At 43.7% G+C, this 15,760-nt stretch overlaps 1 protein-coding gene and 1 non-coding gene across 3 annotated transcripts in view; both read right to left on the bottom strand.

The window, feature by feature from the left end:
- Nucleotides 1-15,760, bottom strand: part of LOC125447091 (serine/threonine-protein phosphatase 6 regulatory subunit 3-like) — a 96,434-nt gene that overhangs the window by 39,001 nt on the left and 41,673 nt on the right. For both annotated transcript variants that reach the window (XM_048521194.1, XM_048521193.1), the window contains exons 6-13: nucleotides 14,679-14,791; nucleotides 12,937-13,050; nucleotides 10,469-10,634; nucleotides 8,881-9,033; nucleotides 7,522-7,689; nucleotides 7,039-7,103; nucleotides 4,351-4,466; nucleotides 3,409-3,494 (exon numbers count right to left, since the gene is read on the bottom strand). In XM_048521194.1, the coding sequence (XP_048377151.1) occupies nucleotides 3,409-3,494; nucleotides 4,351-4,466; nucleotides 7,039-7,103; nucleotides 7,522-7,689; nucleotides 8,881-9,033; nucleotides 10,469-10,634; nucleotides 12,937-13,050; nucleotides 14,679-14,791 (981 nt within the window). The remainder of the gene's footprint in view (nucleotides 1-3,408; nucleotides 3,495-4,350; nucleotides 4,467-7,038; nucleotides 7,104-7,521; nucleotides 7,690-8,880; nucleotides 9,034-10,468; nucleotides 10,635-12,936; nucleotides 13,051-14,678; nucleotides 14,792-15,760) is intronic.
- On the bottom strand, nucleotides 3,786-3,858 carry trnar-ccu (transfer RNA arginine (anticodon CCU)). Its single transcript has one exon. It is a non-coding gene; the product is annotated as a tRNA-Arg (tRNA).

Here is a 15,760-nt window from a genome sequence, read left to right as displayed (position 1 = left end):
AAGCTGGATGAACACAGCAGGCCAAGCAGCATCTCAGGAGCACAAAAGCTGACGTTTCGGGCCTAGACCCTTCATCAGAGAGGGGGATGGGGTGAGGGAACTGGAATAAATAGGGAGAGAGGGGGAGGCAGACCAAAGATGGAGAGAAAAGAAGATAGGTGGAGAGGAGAGTATAGGTGGGGAGGTAGGGAGGGGATAGGTCAGTACAGGGAAGACAGACAGGTCAAGGAGGTGGGATGAGGTAGTAGGTAGGAAATGGAGGTGTGGCTTGGGGTGGGAGGAAGGGATGGGTGAGAGGAAGAACAGGTTAGGGAGGCAGAGACAGGCTGGGCTGGTTGTGTGGTGCAGTGGGTGGAGGGGACAAGCTGGGCTGGTTTAGGGATGCAGTTGGGGGAGGGGAGATTTTGAAGCTGGTGAAGTCCACATTGATACCATTGGGCTGCAGGGTTCCCAAGCAGAATATGAGTTGCTGTTCCTGCAACCTTCGGGTGGCATCATTGTGGCAGTGCAGGAGGCCCATGATGGACATGCCATCTAAAGAATGGGAGGCGGGAGTTGAAATGGTTCGCGACTGGGAGGTGCAGTTGTTTGTTGAGAACTGAGCGGAGGTGTTCTGCTAAGCGGTCCCCAAGCCTCCGCTTGGTTTCCCCAGTGGAGAGGAAGCCGCACCGGGTGCAGTGGGCCTCCCACCTCATTGTTCCCCAACCCCGCACCACCCGTTTCTATCTCCTTCCCAAAATCCACAAACCTGCCTGCCCTAGTCGACCCATTGTCTCAGCCTGTTCCTGCCCCACCGAACTCATCTCCACCTATCTGGACTCCATTTTCTCCCCTTTGGTCCAGGAACTCCCTACCTACGTCCGTGACACCACCCACGCCCTCCACCTCCTCCAGAACTTCCAATTCCCTGGCCCCCAACACCTCATTTTCACCACGGACGTCCAGTCCCTATACACCTGTATTCCGCATGCAGATGGCCTCAAGGCCCTCCGCTTCTTCCTGTCCTGCAGGCCCGACCAGTCCCCCTCCACCGACACTCTCATCCGCCTAGCCGAACTCGTCCTCACCCTCAACAACTTCTCTTTCGATTCCTCCCACTTCCTACAGACTAAGGGGGTGGCCATGGGCACCCGCATGGGCCCCAGCTATGCCTGCCTCTTTGTAGGTTACGTGGAACAGTCCCTCTTCCGCACCTACACAGGCCCCAAACCCCACCTGTTCCTCCGTTACACTGATGACTGTATCGGTGCAGCCTCTTGCTCCCCAGAGGAGCTCGAACAGTTCATCCACTTCACCAACACCTTCCACCCCAACCTTCAGTTCACCTGGGCCATCTCCAGCACATCCCTCACCTTCCTGGACCTCTCAGTCTCCTTCTCAGGCAACCAGCTTGTAACTGATGTCCATTTCAAGCCCAGTGACTCCCACAGCTCCTAGAATACACCTCCTCCCACCCACACTCCTGCAACAATTCCATCCCCTATTCCCAATTCCTCCGCCTCCGCCGCATCTGCTCCCAGGATGAGGCATTCCACTCCCACACATCCCAGATGTCCAAGTTCTTCAAGGGCCGCAACTTTCCCCCCACAGTGGTCGAGAACGCCCTTGACCGCGTCTCCAGCATTTCCCGCAACACATCCCTCACACCCCGCCCCCGCCCCCGCCACAACCGCCCTTGTTCTCACACACCACCCCACCAACCTCCGGATACAACGCATCATCCTCCGACACTTCCGCCATCTACAATCCAACCCCACCACCCAAGACATTTTTCCATCCCCACCCTTGTCTACTTTCCGGAGAGACCACTCCCTCCGTGACTCCCTTGTTCGCTCCACAATGCCCTCCAACCCCACCACACCTGGCACCTTCTCCTGCAACCGCAGGAAGTGCTACACTTGCCCCCACACCTCCTCCCTCACCCCTATCCCAGGGCCCAAGATGACTTTCCATATTAAGCAGAGGTTCACCTGCACATCTGCCAATGTGGTATACTGTATCCATTGCACCTGGTGTGGCTTCCTCTACATTGGGGAAACCAAGCGGAGGCTTGGGGACTGCTTTGCAGAACACCTCCGCTCAGTTTGCAACAAACAACTGCACCTCCCAGTCGCGAACCATTTCCACTCCCCCTCCCATTCTTTAGATGACACGTTCATCATGGGCCTCCTGCACTGCCACAATGATACCACCCGAAGGTTGCAGGAATAGCAACTCATATTCCACTTGGGAACCCTGCAGCCCAATGGTATCAATGTGGACTTCACCAGCTTCAAAATCTCCCCTTCCCCCACCGCATCCCAAAACCAGCCCAGTTTGTCCCCTCCCCCCACTGCACCACACAACCAGCCCAGCTCGTCCCCTCCCCCCACTGCATCACAAAACCAGCCCAGCCTGTCTCTGCCTCCCTAACCTGTTCTTCCTCTCATCCATCCCTTCCTCCCACCCCAAGCCGCGCCTCCATTTCCTACCTACTAACCTCATCCCACCTCCATGACCTGTCCGTCTTCCCTGGACTGACCTATCCCCTCCCTATCTCCCCACCTATACTCTACTCTCCACCTATCTTCTTTTCTCTCCATCTTTGGTCTGCCTCCCCCTCTCTCCCTATTTATTCCAGTTCCCTCTCCCCATCTCCCTCTCTGAAGAAGGGTCTAGGCCCGAAGCGTCAGCTTTTGTGCTCCTGAGATGCTGCTTGGCCTGCTGTGTTCATCCAGTTTCACACTTTATTATCTTGGATTCTCCAGCATCTGCAGTTCCCATTATCACAAGTACTGAAGAAACTCAGATGTGTGCAGAGAGAAACAGTGTTAACGTTTTAAGTCCGATAGGACTCTTTTTCAGATTCAAAAGGGACAGAAGATGGTATTTTCTTATACTTTTGACAGGGTGGAAAACAGATTGTGTGCCAGTCCCAACACAAAAGGCAAAGGTGTTGCAAACTGGTGAAACAGAAATAGAGATGCAAGATGGATGCACAGCAAAATGTGAAGAGGAGAAAACGGACTCTGTTTGCTGACAGCAAAGTAAACAAGGCACAAACATGACAAGGCTGTTGGTGGAGATGGGTGGGGCGATGAATGTTAGAGCGATGGAGGACAGACATCTTGCAGTCTGGCTCGGAGGTTGTGGAATTCAACAATGACTCCTAAAGGCTGCGAACTGCATAAATGGAAAATGTGCAAATATAAAATGACGTGTTGTTCCTCAAACTTGTGTTGTGCTACTGATTCAAATGCTAGCTGGAAGGAGCACTGTTTCCCTGCCAGTTAGCAAGGTGAAACAGAAGAGCAGTTCCTGTAGAACATCAAGGCGCCCTGAACAAAAATGAAACCCTTGATCATTTTCAGCCAGAAGTAGCAATCCTTGGAGGCTGGCCAGTGGCTCTCAGCCATAATACAAACTTACCAGATCAACAGTATTTTTCTTGTTCATTTCAGACAGTGATCCTAGAACAAACTTGTCCCATCGCTCCCTCTCTTCATCTGGCAGTTCTGAAAAAAGACAGAAGTCAGTTATACAAACTCTGCACACCATTAGCTGTCACAAGCTTCAGGGTCAAGGAAACGTAGCCAATTTCATTTGTCCTCTTTTAAGAAGCTCAGTATCCATTAATACCTGACATCACTCTTGTGTAATCTGGTATTAACCACTGGAAAATTGTGAGAAATTTGCAGCTTCTATCAATTCAAAGATCATTACCACCCAGAGTGCCAATGTCAGACACATGGGCATTCAACACTCAAATATCCAAAATCAGAGGCCACACAACACAAGTTTATAGTCCCCCCAGATGGGACTCAAACCCACAATCCCTGGCTTAGGAGGCCAGTGCCTTATCCATTAGGCCACTGGGGCCCCTTTATAGTCCAACAGGTTTATCTGAAACCGCCAGCTTTCGGAGTGCTGTTCCTTTGTCAGGTGGCCTGACCTGAAAATCACCAAATGAAGGAGCAGTGCTCAAAAAACTAGTGATTTCAAATAAACCTGTTGAACTATAACCTTGTGTTGTGAGACTTCTGAGTTTGTCCACCCCAGTATCTCCACTTCTCAAATATCTGAAAGTCTCCTTTCACTGGTCTTGGTGTCCATGAGGAGCACCTCACTGCCTGATAGAAAGGTATTGACCTTTGTGGGAACTGGCTTTTTCGAAGGGTGTTAGCAATGCTGACGTCAGGGTGTATAATGTGAGCTGGTTTCAAGCTGACATTCTTTTGAGTGATTCCAACCCAGCTGATACATTTTTAAACTAAGCACACAGCAGGTCTGTATTTACCACAGTCATTTCACAGTCTGATATCAATAGTCAATCATTGTCTTTCACATCCTACTGGTTAAGTAACAAATTACCTTTGATCATCTGTGCTATTGAAGTGTGGTTAGGACCGTTTTCTGAGTTTTGTGCCATAGCGTTTGCTATTCTTGTTAAATGGCCCATGTAGCCTTTCCGCCTGCCACCTTCCGACCTAAATTAAGAAAAATAATTCAACAACGGTCCAGATCAGACTCTCACATCATAAACATGTGCATCAAGCAACAAAAATTTCTTTCACAGTATGTGGAAAACACATAGTGTCAAACCACAGGGAGCAAAAAGATCTCAACCCAAACCAGCGTGAGCTGATCTCAGCGTGGCCAGCATCTGGGAGCACTCCTATTTTTCCTCACCGTTCCTTGACAACGAAAGGGTAAAGAAGTTTGAGATCCGACTCTTGACTTCTACCTGATGACAGAAGTATCCTGAAAAGCACTGCCTGCAAGCTCAGAAGCAGACCTCCTCTCATGCTGCACTGCTGCATGAATAAAGGAGAAAATTTGTGGGGAGATAACTGAAGGATCCTGAGCAGACAAACAAGTTGTGGAAATTCAGATTCAAGCAGCTTATCCATCTGTCACAGGGTTCAAAGTAACCAGCTCCAAAGGAGAGTCGTGTTGAATCATTAACTCTCCTACTTTCTCCATACAAGCTGCAGATCTGTTGAGTTTCTCCAGCAGTGTTTTTAGTCCAGATCTCTAGCATCCTCAGTATATTGCTTCGGTTACTGAAAATAACAGGCACTGCTTTACTACTGACCCAATGAAACCCAGAGCCACATACTGCTTTCTAGATCTGCATCGTTCATGTGCAATTCCATCTGTACACTGAGATAATGTTTCTCCAAGACCCTATTTTTAGTTTTCCTTCCAAAACAGGTGCAAAAGCAATGAATTATTATTTCTTCAGAGAATCTGTATCTTCACTCATGGTTTTACTTGACTTCAACATTTGGAAAATAAATCGTTCATTTTAACTTTTCTCCATGCCTCAAATCTCTCCTGTGTTGCAGGTTTGGTCATGTCATTTGCCAGATGCTAGGAAACGAGTAGAAGCTCAAAATAATTATTTATTTTCCTGGCTGATGAGCAGGCAAACAAGGCATTCTAAACAAATAATATTATGAATTCTATCAGTGTGGTATTAACATTACTAGAATCACAGAAATATTATAAGCAAAGGAGGCCATTTGATCCATTGTGTCTGCACCAGCATGGCAAAAGAGCATTGTGGTTTAATGCTATACTCCTGTCTTTTCCCTGCAATGTCACAAATTGTTTCTATTCAACCCATCATCTAATGCTCCTTGAATGCCACAACTGAACTTGCCTGCACTACATACCCAGGCAGTGCTTTCCTGAGCCAAACCACTGGCTGTGCGAAAATGTTTTATCTCACATCACAATTTCTCCTGTTGCAAATCACCTTAAATCTGTGTCTCTTGTTCTCGATCCTTTTGGATGGGAGAGAATTCAAAGACACAAATAAGGTGTTCAATCAACGTGCTAGAGGGCAAGGGCATCCTTGGATGCAGCAGGTCCTCAGGTTCCTGATTTGATCTATGATCCTTGCTGTTCTAAATGAATTCAGCCAGGATCATCATTCTCAGATCATAAACACAATGTGGGGTAAGACAGAGGTACGCAGTTTCTTGTGCTATCAGGCATAATTGCAGGCAGCACGGTGACACAGTGGTTAGCACTACTGCCTCAATGCCAGACAGTGGGTTCAATCTATCCTCGGGCAACTGCCTGTGAGGTGCTTTCATATTCTCCTTAAAAGTAACAAGCTCCAAAGAGGTGGTATGTTGGACCATTAACTCTCCATTCTCCATAGAAGCTGCCAGATCTGCTAGTTTCTCCAGCACTTTGCTTTCAGTCCAGATCTCTAGCACTCTCAGTATTTTGCTTTTCTTACTGAAAATAAACATGCAGAGCTTTACTACTGATCCACAAACCCAGAACCACGCTGTGTGGGTTTCCTCCAGTCGCCCAAAGATGTGCAGGTTAGGTGGAATGGCCTCACCTGTAGCGTCCATGGATGTGCAGGCTAGGTGGGTTAGCCATGGTAATATGTGGGGTTACAGGAATAGTGGGAGTGGTGGTGGTGGAAATGCTCTTTGGTTGGTTCAGACTCAATGGGTCCAATGGCCTTTTCCCACAATATAGGGAATCTATGGTTCTGATTCCAGCACCCACTCTGTGGGCATGCCTGAAGGAAACTGCAGGGAGAACATGGCAGCTCAGTCATGAGTGACCTTTCTAGTTAGAGCTCCCCAAAATAGTTGAACTGAGCAAACGAGTGGAACTGTTAGTTAAGCTCAGTTGTCTAGTGGCTCACGTGTGATTCAGTACGTTCACAGAGCTCATCCAGAAGCCCTGATCGATCCCCATTCCAGCCCAGGTACAAGCCTTCTTGCCTTGCCCCATTGTAAAAGAGAGGGGAGGGTGCGGGGGTGGGGGCAACTTAAATAACTGAGAATGCTACCTGAACAAAGAAGATAAAGAGTAGAAAATAAAAATAAGTAAGTAACTCGCCAGCAGTGTTTCACATGGCAAACGCATGGCAGAGGCATAAGGGAACCTGGCAGACCAGGCCTGGAATCAAGGGTTCTGCAAACAAAAGCTGATTGGAGGGCAATGTACAGAACCCCAGGCTGCTCGCTACACATGACTTGCGCTTCGTTCTCTGCCAGGTATCCCTCAGGTTTGTCGGATACTTACTGCACTCTTTCATTTTCTTCCCAGGCTGACACCACTCGGTGCAACAACCGGCACTTCTGGAACAGCTAATTAAAAAGAAAAGCCACATAAATGAGACTGAAGATATGATTTCAGGTTCCAATGTACACTGACAACATCTAATTTTACTGTACCACCACATCTCAGAAAATGCTGGCCTTGCCAATGATACCCATGTCAAATGAATAATCAAGAAAAAAATGTGAAGGTGCCTATTCACTAACCCATGTTACGTTTACACTCTATTCATGAGACTTACTAGGTTACACTGATTACTGAAAATCAATTCTCATTAGGACCTTTACAGAGAGCAGGAAAAGGAAGCTTTAATCCCATTCAGTTTCCACTGGATTTGAATACAAGCCTCAGAAATTAAATGGCAGTATTGAACCTACTGTACCAAGCTTTCCTGATGAATTCTAAAACTAAAATGCACATCTCATCAAGAGTGACAAAGTTACTTACGTGCTTGATGAGTGGATTCTCTCGGGGGGATTCGGTGCTGTTTTCAGTGTGACTTTCTGCATTGGTTTCAGTGCAATCTTCAGCTGGAGGGTTCCCCAACGCTGTGCTAATACACAGCTCCACTTGCAAATGGAGGAAGTTATTCCACACATACTTGAAGTAGAGATCCTGGTGAGGCAGACCCATTAAAAATAAATGGACATTAGAGTTGAATTGTAAGAAAAAACACACCAAGCAGGATGCTGACAACTCATCAGCTGGTTAACTTTTTTTTACAAAAATGACAGTTTCAATTTGCCACAATCTGCTGCTACTATAGAAGATGACAATAGATTTACGATAAAACATACATATAACATGTCCGCCACACACATTTCTCCTATCACCTTGAAGATAATCATTGATTCTTTTCACATTCTTACAAAAATAACACTTTCTGAAATGTGGTTACAAAGACACTTGCAGCCATAATTCTCAAATTACTCTATTCAGATTACAGTGTGCACCATAGCTGACCCTTGATGGGCAGCACGGTGGCTCAGTGGTTAGTACTGCTGCTTCACAGCTATGGGAGCCAGGTCCGATTCCAGCAGTGTGTAGAGTTTGCACATTCTCCCCATGTCAGCATGGGTTTCCACCACATGCTCCGGTTTCCTCCTGCAGTCCAATGATGTGCAAGTTAGGTAGACTGGTCATGCTAAATTGCCCGGAGTGTCTAGGGACATGCAGGTTAAGTGGGTTATGGGAAATGCAGGATTATGGGGATACGGTGGGCTGAATGACCTCTTTCTGCAATGTAGGAATTCTTTGATTCTATGAATTGAGACTACAGATGCAATGCTTCTACAAGAATCATTGGGTTGCAACGAGGAGGAGAAATTTGGCTGTTCCTCCTCTGTCCAAGGTCTAGAGGTCAACAGTAATACGCCAACCACAGTTAATATCAGTCTGCAACACACAGTGGGAACCAACAGAGAAATGTCTGCTGAACTGTCAGGAGTTACAGTACAGTGTTATAAGACACCATTTGACTTCTGAAGAAACAAATTATAGAATCCAACACAACCGATGATCAAGTATTATAGAATGATGAGAGGCAGGAAGTGGCCATTTTGCTCATCAAGAGTGGAAAAGACACTCATCAGTCCCAGCCCCTAGCCCTTCCCCATCAAATAATTATTCAATTGTTTTTTTCCTCAAAGTTACTGCTGAATTTGCTTCCATCACCCTTTCAGGCAGTGCAACAGACTTTTGCCTCAGTGCAGCCAGTTCAGTACACGCGCTGCATGAGGTCAGAATAACGGATTAGTTTTACTCATTTTGTTTCCTTCACTAACAGGTAACCTTCCCCACACTCACAAGAAGAACATCCAGCGTGTTCAACTCCATCAGCTCTTGGTTCACTTCACTATTGTTCACTTGCAAGACACTGGTGATGAGTTTGACAACGTGAACCCGTGTGTTCCCTAAGGGTGGGTCCAGGGTACCCCAAGTAGTCACCATTTTACCCTTCTGTAGCAAAAGAAAGAAAAATAAAGAAAATTAAATTTGAGGGGTAAGATAAAACAAACATCATCATCAAATGATTTCTAGAATCCTGCAATGAATGGGCGTTGCTTGTTAATAGAATCCTCAGATTCGGACACAAGTACTAGAACCAACAGTAGTTCTTATGTCCCCTCAAGTTTGCTTTCCATCCAATAAGGTCATGACTGACGTTTTACATCAACTCCACTTTCTCTCCCTATCCACACAGCACCAAACTTGAGTGTCTTGGATATGGTCATTGATTAGATCCACGGCCTTCTGGAGAGAACGTTTTGAAGATTCATTACGCCGAGTAAAGAAATTTCTACCTGGCACAGCGCTCAGTGGCAGAACCAGGCCCTCAGACTACAACCCTTAGTACGAGAGTCTCCACATAAGAGAAATGGCTTCTCAGCAACTTCGATTAATTAGCACCACCAGTCACAATACAAAATCTCACCAAAAGCACAACATTTAAACTGGTGAGAGCCTTATAATCACTCCATTGTACCTACTCAAGGTATCCTCTGTATTATTTAAAAAATCCAAACCCAGTTATGATCTAGCCTATCACTCAATCCTAGCTAATATGCTAATCTGTAGACCAACTATCCAAAATCCTTAAGTAAAGTCAACCAATAACTCATTCTTGGATACCTGTTATGCCATATATAAACTATATGAATACCTTCATTTATTTCCAATCTATAATTCATTCTCAGGAATCCATTATTTTAGTTATAGCCAGTCTGAAACCCTTAATTAAAATCTAATCTGTAACTCATTCTCAGGGATTATAAATAGAGTTGACAAGTCCCATCTGAGCTGAAATTTAACTTTGTTTATCTAGTGAGTGGAGTGCACAATGCCTTTTAACACTTCTTCAACACTTACTCATTATAGATTTACACCAAATGATTACCCCCTCCGCCCCCACTAACAATTCCCATATTTTTCTCCATATAGAAAGGTTAGTAAAAGCTCCTATATGTTTTCCATGACTCTCTAATCAATTTTTACGTGGTAGGTGAGTATCACTGGCAAGGCCAGCATTTGTTACCCCTTGAACTGAAAGTGGTCTGCTTAGCCACTTCCAAGGGCAGTTAAGAATCATTAAATTCTGTAGGTCAGGCCAAATAAGGATGTCAAATTTCCTTCCTTAAACAGCATTAGTACACCAGACTGATTTTTACAATGATAGTTTCAAGGTCATTGTTATAAACTTTTTTTATTTAAATGAATAAATTTAGTTTAAATTCCACCAACCACCTTAGTAAGATCTGAACCCACAAGCTCAGTAATTTCCAGGCCTCTTGATTACTGGTCCAGTTTCATTAACACATTGCCACCATCTCCCCCCACCTACAGTGCTTGTATCAGAAAGTAACAGTAATAAAAATGAATTTGATATCAGGCTTGCCTTTGGTGGGTCAAGGAGGAGTTGGTGGAAATCCCGCAGTCTTAATTTGATGGCGAGTAGTGTCCCAGCGCTGACCTGACTGCAGGCATGGTCCATTCCAGGGGGGCACAGATCCAACTGGCCATCAAGGTTACAGAAAAGGCCACCCATACCACCCAAATCAGACCTGCATCAAAAATAAATACATAGGAGTTCTAGTGATCTGTACTGCCATTAGTTGACACTATTTACAAAGCAGAATTATGGGCTGAGACATCAACTGTAAAGCTGAAGATGCTAATAAAATCCTGAGAGGATGGTATTCCACTGTTAAAAGGCAGACATGAAATCTGTTTGGTAACAAAATAATTGTGTGAGCGCACACTTGGTTTTGAAACAAACACAGTGATTATGATGGACATAGGCATGGTAGTTTTGGGGGAAAAAGAAATCGAGGTCTTAACAGTTAGCTTTCAACTGCTAGTAAACCTGAGATTGATAGATTTTTTTTTGCTATCCAGGAGGTTTAAGGGATATGGCTCAAGGCAGGATGGGCATAAAGAGTTAATAACTTACACCTGTTGGCATTTTCCTAATAGGTGAGTTACAGAAATGCAGGCTGTTTCAAGTTCACGCACAAGGCACATTGAGTGTTTTATACACCCTGCCATATTAAGTTTGAACTCAGAAATAGGTGCAATCTTGGTGACTACCATTATTAATTCATTCATGGAAGATGGGCATTATTGCCCATCCCTCATTTGTCCTTGAGGTTATCACTTTCATGAATAGAACTAGGTGGCTTGCTTGAAAATTTTAGAGGGCAGCTGAAAATCAATCACATTGCAGTCAAATTTAGGCAGATTTCAATCCCTGTAGTACATCAGTGAACCGGGGGGCTTTTAACCTAATCTGGTACTTGCATGGTCAATACTTCCGCTTGGTATTCATTCCAGATTTATTAATTCAATTGAATTTAAACTCAACAGCTGGGCTGGGATTTACCTCCTCTCTCCAAACAATTCGGTCACATTTTGGAATCATACATCCTATAACATAAGTACTATGCTGACTGACTTCAATTGCATTTCAGAAGGCTGCAATACAAGCAAATGCGTAGGTTTTGGACAATTGCTACAGATGGCATGGACTCAGTGTCACATGGATAGCTTTGCTGAAGAAATCAGCCAGTTTCAAGCCTGAACTGGTTTAATTTTGGAATCGAAGGGAGATTTTTAAAAAAAAATCTAGTTTGGACTAACAGAAAGCAAGCCCCTGCATTCAAAAAGGATGCACAACCTGCAGTCAATGACATAGAGCATAATACCGAAACCTGTAAAGTTTGTCTACAAAGACCCTGGCTTCAGCACAAGTCAGCCGATTTTATTTTAAAATATCGCCCATAATGTGCTGGAAATGACCCAAAACAGAATTTAGGTTTTGTTCACAAAAAACGAACACTGGTTTCCAAGCAGGATTTGAAGACACTGTCTCCACTGACATGTTTTCTAATTATACTTTTCCAAAAATAGCTGCTCTCCAATTCTTTCCAGGCTGCCCAAGTCTTACACTTCTTTCAGCCAAAATGTTCTCAACTCCCCTCCTCTGATGGATTGGCAGATTGGCTTTTAGAGGCGTAATAGGTTCTGGGGTGCAGGCAATTGTGCCCGTTATGGTTTCTTGAAGGGGCATACCTAAACTTACAAGAGAAGCAAAGTGACTAAAAAGAGAGACCCAACATGTAAAGGAACAAAATGCTCCATCCAATGCCCTGTAAGAGTTTTGGACAGCTACTTTGGCATGCTAATCAAAATATGTACAGCAGGATGACAGAATCTAACTAAACTTGCACTTGACTTCTCTTTAATAAGGATATCCATAATTTGATCATTAAAATTTGCAGAGAAAGGGAAATTTCCAAAGTTCATTAAATGCCTTATTGGCGACGCTCAGCACAGATAAACAGATGCTAAATTGAGTTCAATTTTGGTCAAACAGAAAACATCAGACACTAACATGGAAAAAGAGACAGTTTGGTTTTTGAATTAACAACCATCAATTAATTGACCGAATGTGAAGCGTTTAGAGATCCTGCCCAGTGAATAAGGAGCAAAGTCTCACAATCATATTGTAAATCAAGCTAGGAAACCCTGCAAAGGAAGCACTGCAATCCATAGTCATATAAATCAAGTGGGATGCCTGTTTTACTATCTCTGCAGAGTTAAGCAACTATTACATTGTTTTCACTGATGCAAGTCCTGTAAACTGCTCCCACCCTCCACCCCAGGTCAGGGACAGGAGTGATCAACCAGGGCTTTCCCTCCTGGCTGAATAAAATGATCCAGTGATGTAGTCTGCTGCAACATTCCACACATTTCTGCACGTGGTGTAACTTACTGCTCCAGCAAAAACCCCAGAGGCGGTGAAAATGCTGGTTTCAAAGTAGCTTGAAGTCATGTGCCATGCCTTCAGCTTTTCAACACACTTACCTAGGCCTACGTGTCTCCAACAGTGTCAGCAGTACCTGGATCCCATTAACAATCACCGACTCGTCCTTCTCGACATCAAACATATTATTTAGAAGCTGCTCAATGGTCTCCTGTCTAGAAAGAGGATCAAGTGGAGATCATGATCAGAAAGCAAATATCTTAATAAAAAACTAGCTGTATCCTAAAAAGTCTGCTTTAAATCACTGGTATGATCTTAAGCACCCAGTTCTCAATTAATAGGTAACAAACAAAGGGTGCTAAAAGTCCGAAATTCTTGCCGCAAGCAGCAACTATTGCAAGATCAATTGTTTTTTTTTTAAAATCAGAAATCAATCATGTTTTCACTGAATGCTGGAATAGGCCCAAGAGGCTAAATGAACTCAGTTCAAGGCCCATCGTGACACACTGGGCTGTGTTTCAGCACGTTAAAGCACAAGAATTAAACCAGAATTAAATGCAAACCAAACGCTCCATGATACAAATGGCAGGCTGAAAAATGGGACACAGCACAGCAACCACTGGGAAGCGTGAAACCTAAAGCATATTCATGTCTTCTTAGAAGGTGAGGTTGCAGAGAGAAAGAGCAGTGAACAAGAGAAGAGCAACAAGGGCAGGGAACAGAGGATACAAGGCTCAAGTCCTGAAAGCACACACTACTAGCTTCTCTAATTATTTTCTCATATACTATTGTTTCGAAATCAATAGTTTTGCCAATGCACTACAGCCTCTTGGTACAATTAAAATGCAGCTTAAAATTTCAATGTGTGCAACTGAAATAATACTCTGATAGTTTGGAGTTACATATAGCTCACAGCGGCAATAACGTGCTGTAAAATTCATCAATATATTTTCAATGTACTAATACAGCCATGGCATGGTATCTTTTGTGACCACATTGCAGTTTTGAGGGTCAAGACAGACTAGTCAAGAGGAAGCAAGGTCAAGAACACTCTTCAGCTTGGGTTTCTTTGTAACACTATTACACATTAAGATTAAATATTACAATGCTTCATATTCAGAGACATACCAGGCTCTAATCTTACTGTTACATAATTGATAAGCTATTCCACAAACTCTGGCTGTCTAATGCTAGTCAGTTTACACCATATGCTTCTCTGCACTAGTTTCCAACAGTCATATGGCTAGACTTCACAGTTCAATTCAGCTCTCCATGTGTTTTTCTCTTCGTAACTCTGCACATTGTGCTACATATACCCAGTGAGGAGCAGCTCTTCAACATCACTGCAAGGATATACCAGGGTCCTCGTGACTCTACAGTTCACACATCTGCATGCCAAGATTTTGCAGCAGGGAAGTCAAGGTAAAGGAAAAATTGCGGTCTGAGGATCTGCTAATACAAGCATGATGAGGATCATCAGTCATAAGTTGCTGACAGACCTAGTGATGTAACAGAGGATTAGTATGATACACTGGTGGTTCAAAAGGTTAAATATGTCAACAGATGCAGCAGTCTTGATTTTTGCAGATTACTGAAATGAATAATGTGGGCTCAGACATGAAGAATGGGCATTTGGCTAGGTAGTCAACGAGTCAGGGACTGCTGCTGCATCTACAACAAATTCAAGAAGTTGAAGTAATAGCCATTGCAAAATACCTCAATTACTGAGCTTTCAAATTTAGCCATCCTTACTTTGGAACCAAGCAAACAAAGAACAAACATTCTTTCGGAGACAATTAAATACCTGGTCCACAAATTCAAAAGAAGAAATCACTAAACTTACTTCTCAAGTGTGGCCAGCAACTGGTCTGGTTCGGGACTGTCCTGAATCTGAATCATTTGTTCTCTGCTTAGCCGGATAATATCACACAGAGATTGAGATGCGTTAGAGTGTTGCTAAGATAAAGGAATGAGAAGGGAGAAAAACAAAGCTATTAAGACCTTAAATTCCATGACATTCTACAGTACTATTACCAAAATCACATTTATATCTTCACAGCTTATCTCAAGGGCTTCACAGCAAATGGAATATTCATCCTTTGTGCAAACTGGTGAATGGGCCAGCTAAGTTATACTTTTTAATGTTTGATGAACATTGGAAAAATTCCGGGTCAGTACGATGGGAAAATTGTGAGCTTGTCTTCCAATAGTACAACGGCATCTTTTAACAAAAACAGACACATCAGACTTTTGGATTTCAAATAAACATCTAATACAAAAGGTGGCAACTCTGACAGCGTAGCATTTCCTTAGCAGTGTGCTGAAGTGCAGTCAAGGTTATCTGCTTAAATCTCAATACAGTCTCTTTACTTAATGGTAAGAGTAGCTAAGTTAGACAATCTTGCATCATTCCAAAGGGCTATTCAATAGGTACTCAACACTGTTACATTGCTCAAGCATTGCTCCTAACAGCTCAAGTTCTAAACAAAACCAAATTTTTCTTCACAGTTGAAATAAATAAACATAAAATTATCACATAATGGATAGTTTAGAAACATGGCAAAACTGGGACCCTGGAGGAAACAGAATTAAAATTAACCAGGAGGTACAATTCACAGCATAATGAAAGCAAGAAAAGTCTGACAATATCTTTGAAGAGAGAAACAGGGTTACCGCTTTGAATCCGATGACTGTTCTTTGCAGGGCAACTTAGAGTAATCAGATCATGAAAAAATAATACTTGTTCCAAAATCAAAGACAGTGAATTTCAGAATACAGGTTTGAATTATACTTTGTTGCCAAGACAATGTAGCTGAATTCACTTTTAATTCTCAGACATTCCTGGCCTCAAGCCTCAGAACAAAGGACCTTTGGACAAAGCCCATAGAACATTTTACCTTCACAGTCCCCTAAAGTGAACTTCTT

The sequence above is a fragment of the Stegostoma tigrinum genome, chromosome 38 (assembly GCF_030684315.1).
Source record: "Stegostoma tigrinum isolate sSteTig4 chromosome 38, sSteTig4.hap1, whole genome shotgun sequence".
NCBI lineage: Eukaryota > Metazoa > Chordata > Chondrichthyes > Orectolobiformes > Stegostomatidae > Stegostoma > Stegostoma tigrinum.
Note: the sequence above shows the minus strand (reverse complement) of the source record. Positions and strands in the feature narration are given on the sequence as shown.